The 9,186-nt window shown below is 40.4% G+C and overlaps 1 protein-coding gene across 2 annotated transcripts in view; it reads right to left on the reverse strand.

The window, feature by feature from the left end:
- The window catches only part of LOC139145677 (uncharacterized), a 59,329-nt gene extending 50,437 nt beyond the window's left edge, over positions 1-8,892 (reverse strand). The window contains exon 1 of one of the 2 annotated variants that reach the window (XM_070716976.1): positions 8,165-8,892. In XM_070716976.1, coding sequence (XP_070573077.1) covers positions 8,165-8,289 — 125 coding nt within the window. In that variant the 5' untranslated portion in view covers positions 8,290-8,892. Of the gene's footprint in view, positions 1-2,139; positions 3,169-8,164 lie in introns of those variants that run through there. The other variant, XM_070716975.1, reaches the window with a different exon arrangement.
- Between the last annotated feature and the right edge of the window lie 294 nt (positions 8,893-9,186).

The raw sequence follows: 9,186 nt of genomic DNA on the forward strand, positions 1-9,186 counted from the left end.
AGAACTCGTAGACACAACTGTTGATGCATAAATACGTGAAAAGCAAACTGGCAACAAATTAAAAACCATTTCAGACTTCAATTATTACAGTAGTAACATCACCTTGATACAACTGGTGACATTGCCAACCAGTGTTTCCTCATTCTAAGTACACACATCATCTTGTGGATCTCACTTCTGACAGGCTCCACCACAAATCAGTGAATTATCACCAGACATGGGGGTAGAGTCTTTTATGTACTCTTCCTATATTTATCTATTTGTCAAATCTCTTTATCTTGTTGACATAATGATACTCTACTTTAATTCACACCTAATCTAATCTACATCAACACTAATCCAATTGCATGGTGTGAATGTCACCATGGTGATGGGCACTGGCTGTGAAATTGATCTAGTGGTTGAGGGACAGTGATCTGGTGTAACACTTCACATGGTTACTTTTGTGACATCATTGGATACAACACCTCCATAGAGATTCACTTAACATTTTAGAGAAGCATGTCCTCATCGATCTGATGAAAGCACATGGAGAAACCAAAAATGGCTGAAGAAAACAGCAAAGAATACAAACAAATGTAAACACATCTTCTCTGCATCTGATTTTAATCAGATTGGTTCCCTGATGACAAGAAACTGAGAGACTGTTTCACGAAATTAGAAACTCCAACAAAAATTTGCCAGGTTTGAATTTAACAAGTACATATGTACAACGTCACATTTATCAAATTTGACCCTTAAAAACTTAATGACGGACAACCAACTATTTATCATGCAATTTCATTAAAATGCGGAAGTAGGTCAAATGACCTGTTAACCTGTGCTAATCATGCACATGTTCACGATAGCAAGATTCTGTTACGTTTTTAGGACTACAATGTGAGACAGAGCTTGGCAATATTCCAAATAACTGTAAGGTACTGGCAATTGCAGCACCGAGAACTTAAACTTTCAACATTTACATGTCTGATTGTTACTGAATACACCATGAGCGGAAACAAAAAGGCTTGAGTGCTGTGTTAAGTGAGTAGACAATTCAAGTAAAATGACTGCCTATTGAGGAATGCAGCGAGCAGGTGAAGAATGCTTTTCCAAATGTAAACTTCATTTCCATTCGAAATCTCTTCTTTGTTTAACCAAGGTAGCTAACAACAAATAAAATCAACATTTCCTAAACTGAATTCAGAATCCAAAACTTACAATTTGTGAGCAGGAAAGACTTGAAAGAGAACAGAAAATGCTGATATAAATGTTAGGTTTGAATAAGTACTTCATCTGAACAAAACTCCCTTGACAGCCACTTTTCAGGCGAAAATCAACAGGTCTGTGAGCCCTTCAAACGTTTATTGAACTTTTTATGTATTCTGTTCACCGTAAAGTCCACCTCATAACCACACAGCTTTGTCAAGTTCAAGCTCATGAAGGATTCACTTTTCTTTAAACAGCTCAATTCATCCATAACTATCTACAACTGATCAAGACGCTATATTTAGTGAAACACTTTGATTGAGTTCAATTCAAATGAAAGGCAAAGGGGCGTACTAATCATTTTAAGAGTGCCCAGAGAGCTTTTAAAATTGATGGACCTCCGATTTGCCAGGATATTAAAAGCAACTTAGTATAGACAACCAGTAAAACTTGCATGAGAACAGTATGCAGTACATCAGTTCTTAATTTGACGTCGGCCTCTACAGTCGGAGGGTGACTTGGAAAATGATTTATACAGCTATAGCTTGCACTGTATGTTAATGTTGGTGGGCTTACAGCTGATTTGTTACTATGACAACGTCCATGACTATGAAACAGGTGTAAATTAGCCTGCTTTCCCTGTATTAAAGACGTTAGAAGTGGCTATTGTTGTCGGTAAATTAGACAAAAGGCGTTTATTAGGGCCCTTCCGAGTAAAGAACACTTGCACTGGTTCCCATTTCCCTTCTTTTGGGCACAAAATGAACTATATACATCGTCCACAACAGCGTGTTTCCCCTCCGGCAAAATTCATCGGAAATTCACCACCAGAGATTTAAAACACAGCTCATAAATTCCTCAATGGGCCAACGCGATGGGGGCAAAGTTTACATCAAATTCTATTGATTTTCAAAAGTGGCACAACAAACTGCAAGTTTGAAGTTCACATACCGAGTTGACTGGAACGATATCGTTGAGATACCAGAAAGAGTTGAAATTCGAGAAGTGGTCTGTTTGTCTTGGTTTCGAGGTGGCGCAGATTCAGCGTCTTGGGTGTCGCTCAGCGGCGACTCTGTGTTATCCGAAGAATCCATGTTTTCCTTCATTTCACACTAAAAGTACAGCTCATTCAGTATAACTTTGGGAGAAAATCGATTCACCGTCATGACAAACCAACGGGTGCGGGCGAGTCGTTCAAAAATGTTCACTTTTCCAAAGCGAAACCGTGTTATTTCGTCATAACGAGGGCAAACGCAAAACTCGACATTTCGACGAATCTCAGCGACCCGATAGTTAAAACAAACTTCTTGCAATGTAAGTGAAAAATTCCGATATAGCCGGCGTTGTCAGTTCATAATGTTAGATGAAGTCCTCAATGGTATCCCCGCACCAAAAGTAAACAGATAACTTGCCCAAGTCGAGGGCAAACACCTAGCGGCAACTTCGAAACTCTCGAGGCGACTGGGACTTTGATTTTCTGAGATGAAACTCGATCTTCTGCTATTTTCCTGACTGGGATGAAATTTAACGCCCGTTTCCACGGAATTAATACGCAACAGGCGTATACTATTTACGATCAAATGTCCCGGTGGTCGATACTCACTGGAGGTGGACAGTCGTAGGCGATCAATCGAAGGGCACGTATGGGGTTATCCTGTACTGACCTCACGCGTGTTGCTTGGACAAGTTAAAATTTGCACCCCTTCACAAGTGCCACATTGAAAAAGATGTAGTTGATATCCTCCACTGGTGGCAGTCGTTCACGCGTCGGTCCGGTCTGCTCGCTGTTGAACCACTCTTGATATCCCGCTCTTCAGTGTTCGGTAATACACGCGACTTCGCATGAATGAACGGTAACATTTACTCTGTCGTGACTCTTTGAAAAGCTCTCAATAAAAGAGCGATGTTTTGAAAAGGATTTTAGCAAGCGAGCAGCTCTGTGCACCGCCACTACCGCTTTCATGACTACCGTTCGCGTTCTGCAGGTCGCCACGACATGATTACGCACGTGCAGGGGTGTGGCAATTAAAAAAAATTATGAAGCCATCAAATATTTCAAACGTCCTTCAAAATTACATTCAACGCAACTTAAGAAGAAGATATTTAAATGTATTTTTTCTGTTGGTCAGAGTATTAAATTTGGTCGTTCGCATCGTAACCATTCAATCTCACCCACTCCCCCATTACATAATGGTTTGAGCCAATGATCACATGACACAGGCCGCGCAACGGCGCCACAATGTGAAGGAGACAAGTTTCCTACACTGCTTGTAAGTGTATGTTTTTACGGCAGATAAACTTTTGAACAAGCAATTTAGAACTCCTCAAGTCAAGACATAAAATTGTCAATGAAACTCGAAACTATTTAAGAACTTATGGAATACGGCACAAAAAAATTGTGTCGATCCCCTGAGTTTCACAAGTAGGCATATGACAGTCCTTTACGGAATGTAGGCCTACCGGACCTTTGCTCAGGATATAACAGTTCCGAACAGAAAATGTACAGGGCCTAACACTGAAAATCTGCAGCAGTCCTCTTGAATGGTGTCAATAGAATGATAAAGTGACAGAAAAAGCTTTCATCGTAGCCAATTCTAACTTTCTTATATGTACTTTATTTGGGCGTAAAAGTCTACGGAACCTCTATCATCATCATCATCATCATCATCATCAGTAGCATCATCATCATCATCATCAGTAGCATCATCATCGATTATGATCAATATCGTTGTTAACATCGTTGTCATCACCACCACCACCACCACCATCATCATCATCATTGGTTTGCCACCACTAAGGGAGTTGATATTTTACACGTGGTTAGGTCTACCACTAGAGAATTATTCTAACAACCCGTAATCAAATTGTGGACAGTTCCGAAATTGCCATAAATCTTGGGTTCGGATTAATTGCAAATGTATCGCTTGATATTGTAAGTGATGACAGTGTAGACCACGATGAGGAATTGAATATTTACATACAAAGTACATCGCTTTGTACTTTCAAATTTCGAAGTTGACCGATCTTTTACCATTGAAAGAAATCCAGTGAAATGTATATGGGGTCGACATTACATAGTCAAAAATATAAAAATATGTCTAGAGGGCAAAGATTTTTGAAAAAATGTTGCCTTTCTGCTTTTGAAACAGAAAGGCATAGAAAAAATAGAATTTCTATATGACAGGAAAATGGGTGGGGGTGGCGGCGAAGAATCTCCGTATAAGGCCAAAAAAAAAAAAAGAAATGTTTCTGGTCAGCGCGCGCGTCACTTGAAAAACAGCGCGTCATCCTTTTTTTTTCCTGGTTTGAGGCCGGCGGCTGTGGCAAACTACATACTGATTACTATAACACCAAACCAAAACGGCTGAAGAGAAAGAAAATTCTTTGGGGCACATGATCAGTGACTGCATGAACAGTTTAAATGTTACTATATTGATAAAACTACAAAACTCAGTGTTATCCCCAGGCCATAGCGGTCCCGCTACGCTTTCGCCTCCCCCCCCCCCCCGCTACGCTTTGATTCTCCCCGCTACGCTTTAAAATATTCCCGCCATCCTTTAGTTCACACGCTCTGCGTAGCTACCAGCTGATGCATACATTGTCTAAGCGCTCACTGCAACTTTTAACCTTGTGAAAGAGTGGAAGATGTGAAGTATGGTATGCATCAGATAAGTTGTCCGGAAGTGTTGAGAGGAACGTTAAAACAATAGAAGAATCGGCTGGGTTGTTCACAAATTTTCATTCCAGAACGACTATTACGACCAACAAAGACAGTATACATCGCGGACAAGTGTTCACAGAGGTAGGCGGTGTAGCACTAGCAGGGCCTTTGATCACATTCCCATACTTTGATCAACGAAATGGACCGCAAAAGAAACAAGAGTTGACTGGTGAGGTTGATTATGATTGTACAACGATGAGTTTTGTCTGAGTACGATCACGATCGCGATCGAGTTCACATTGCATAAATTTCAATATGGCGGCGGCCATGTTGGTCGACAGGTTCATAACGTGTTGACATTGATCCTGGCGTCGCGTGTGGTTCCACTCTGACACCACTTTTGAAAGATTTTACACCTGATTTTCGAGGGATTCTAGTTGTACTTAGTTCATTTCTTGTGATCATCTTGTTGGTATTTTTAAAATCAAGAATCGAACGACGATGTTCAGTGGAAGTAGACGTTATGCGGGGGGGGGGGGGGGGGGGGCGCTGGTTGAAATCTATCCCCGTGATGAAAAATTATTCGCGGTGTTTGTCGTTCAAAAATGATATAAAACTCAATTGCATTTGAATTGTGTAAAGCTTAAACTTGTGAATTTTCCTCTTTGTTGGCAAGTTTTGAGAATTTAGTAGCAATATATGTATTAATGAAACTCCAATCAGACGAACCATTTCTTGCTCTCAAAGTTTCAATCTGAATCTTCTGTTTTAATTGCAATTGTAATTACAATACTGTGATGATTTATTTAAGTGTAATAAAGAGTTTCCATGATGTTCAAACTGCACACTTGTGTGTTACCATTGCATTTTGTTGTGAGTGTACATGTATGTGTGGATGCATGTGCAAGCTTACATCCATATGCAAATATAAATTAATGATATGCAAATGAATATGCAAATTAGCCGCTAAGCTTTGGCGCTTTAACTGACCCTGCTCCCTCCCTTGAGGAGGAGGAGGAAAAAAAAAAAAAAAAAAAAAAAAAAAAGCCGCGTCGCCGCACCATTTTTTAAGAAGGCCTGACCAGAAACATTTCTTTTTTTTTTTTGCCTAATGGGGGAATTGCGTGCTATGCCGACGTTGGCATAATATCGAATGTATCCTTTTGTGTCAAATAGCTCTTTCCTAAGAAGTTATTGTCCATCCCTATATTCCGAGAATTCGGAGTGAGTAAAGTGTACACTGTCCTTCAGATAAGCGTCTGTGACCAATTGTTGCAGTTTATTCCCGATCAGGCCCTAGCCACGACGCAATGAAAGGCACGATTAAGAACATAAAGTTTTCACGTGATTTTGGTTGAATATCAATTACGGATTGTTTTTTGTGTCTCAAAGCAAGTAAATCATCCTATTTTGGAACCCTTGGCAATTAATCACGTCATTTTTAAGTCAAGGAGCAATTTTACGAGGTAAGTCCATGTTGTTTTGGTCTGAAGGGAATGTGCCTATTACGTGAATCTGAAACATGTATAAATCATGGCCATCTTTATTAAATTACGTCAGCGCTGCAACTGCCTTTCTCGGAATTTGTAGAAAGTCGTGATAGTGTGAGCAATGGCTATTAATGGTGTTACCTTTTTGAAATAAAATCAAATTAAAATTAAATCAAGCCGAATTTGATAACAGTCACGACACGCCATTGTTGTCAGAGTGGAAAGGGAATGTTTAAATATCCTCCGCCGGTAGGCGAATCCCAACTCTTAGAAAATCAATCGAGCTCAGTTCGGCATTCGATTGAAATGGGATCATCAAGAATCCTGGGTAAAGCTTAAACATATGTGTGTTTAGGCATTTTTATGTGAAAAGCTAAAGGATATATGATGTTTTCATCGTGTCCGGCTGATCATCGGAAATGTGCCATTATGGAACGGTTATAAGATAGTTACTTGTTAAACACAGGTTACAAGGTACGCGTAGCATCTGAGCGTTGTAAAAACATTTTCACTCATCTTTTAGAGATATCTTTTTGTGGCATCTTTTTAAAGCAAATCCTAGTCGTCCAATTTTGTTTGAACTTGAGACTGCATACTTGGTCTATTAACTTCATGGATTTATTACTTTTTCGGGGACAAGAGCACGGAATGTATTAGCAATTTGTCATATGGAACGTTAAAATAAGATTAAGCCCACGTGACTGAAAAATTAACCAGAGCGAGTTGCCGAAGTTATTCCTGAGCCTAGATTTTGTGAATAGTTTGTCTTACGTCTGTTGATGCAGGCAGTACAACAACGTTCGTTATCGACTGCAAGGTTAAAGTGAGCGTAAGATGCCCATCCATACACTATCAAAAGGTCGACGCTGTATAATGATATTTTCAAATCTAAACTGCATAATTTGAGTTCCAATTCCCTCAATTTTGAAGCGCTGGGGGTCGATTCATGCAGCTGTAGCGTGCGTGAACCGAAATGATATAGCTACCACAGGATAGTATACAGTTACAAGCCCGGTTGGTCTCGCTACCCAGTCTCCCGGCGAGACAGTCTGAGAACAAATAATTTAGTGGCATAACAGCTATTAAAGCAGAATTAAAATCTACAAGTGAAGAACAGTTAATGAAAAATGCACCGAACAGAAAATGTCTGTCGGGAGATTTGCGTTGGATATTGTTGTGGAGGTTTTTCATGGCTAGATTTATTACGCTACAGGGATTAACTGGACGTTCGTTATGAAAAAAACATACTTCATTTACAGTTATATATTGCAGAGGTCGGAAGTTCAGCGGTGGGAATCACCTTTTTTCAGTTTTTTTTCAGTTTAAAAAGTTACTATAGTAAACATTACGGTATTTTCACATTGGTACTAGTAATTGCACTTTTATACCAGTAGTGAGGGTACATCAGCCTACATTCAACATAAGCTTATAGTTCGGTGATTTTTTAGCTTCTTGCATAGCAAAATTTATAAATGGCTTCACTGTATATACAACGGAATAATATGACACAGCGCTCCTTGGTTGGTACGTATCGAAAGCACGTATACAAATGATGCATTGCCCGGGGAGGACATCTGACATAAACCAGACGAACCGACCTTGGAAAGATCTGACTGAAAATTGAACACGGGCTTTCACACAAATACAGCAGAGAGAATTAATAAATGCCATTAATGTGAGAAAAAAGGGTGGATTTCCAAATCTCAAATCGAAACGATGGCAGCGGGCCTATTTTGGAAAGAAAAATATGAAATAAAACGCATTCATCAAGGTAACTCTTTATCGGCGATAAGCTTATGGTTGGTTTAATATGACAGTTACTTACGCCGTTGTTGGAGGGGCTAACGGTCGCTTCATTTTCTCCTGTGCCCGTCGCTTGGAGACGATTCGACTTCTCAAAACCACTTGCTTGAAGTGGTTTTTCAATCGCCTTCTCTCGGGACTGAGCATTCAAGCGCCTGTCCGGACCATCGCGGATAGAGAGCCGGAGAAAGAGAGAGAAGAAAGGCTCACTGAGCTAATGATAAAATTGTAAGTGGCAGTGTCAGGATCTAGTTCATTGGTATACGGAGCAGGTGGAGGCCAAAAAACCGCTATGCGTTCATGATGACTTAAGGTACGGTACTGTACTGGTCTGAAGCAGTATTTCAATGTAATCACTCCAGGTCGATCTTTCGCTCTGGCGTGTGTTTTCCCAGGCTCGTCTGTACAGCGTCGCCCACGTTTCTTCACAATACCGTTAGTCGTATGGCAACTTTGCCTATAGTACGTATTTCCTCAATCGTTTTAAGTGTCCATACTAGTTGAGCATCTCTCCATCGTATATAGCATGCGCGCGCCGAGTGTGTACATTTTCACCCAATCACCGAGTTCTTTCCCATCATATATTAGCAGTACAGCGGTAAATTGGAATCAAAGGCTGACGTTCACTGATGTGACATGATTGAATTTGCACGTTTGGCGACAGCGTGTGCTTGGTGACAGTGTACACACATTGCAAATTGTACCCCGTTTCTCAAAATGTCACTAAATTTTACGGCCATTAAGAAAGTACGCCCCCATATTGTCAAAATGCACTGGACCATATTCAACAGGTGCTCACTCCAGAATCTGTGTTTTATTCGAGGGCGCGTAAACCCAGCAAATTAAACCGCGGGGTTCCCCCCAATCGCTTCACTGCAATCAAGTTAGATTTGGGGACTGTTGAATTTTTTTACCGCGGACCAAAATAGGCTTTACCCATTTTCTACAAACGTCGCAAGAACACTGGTATTTATTTTGTACGTTTTTCATATCTGAGCGCACCAAATAACAACGGAAGCATGTAAAGGCATAAAAGACCCGGCG

This window comes from Ptychodera flava, chromosome 12 (genome assembly GCF_041260155.1).
Source record: "Ptychodera flava strain L36383 chromosome 12, AS_Pfla_20210202, whole genome shotgun sequence".
NCBI lineage: Eukaryota > Metazoa > Hemichordata > Enteropneusta > Ptychoderidae > Ptychodera > Ptychodera flava.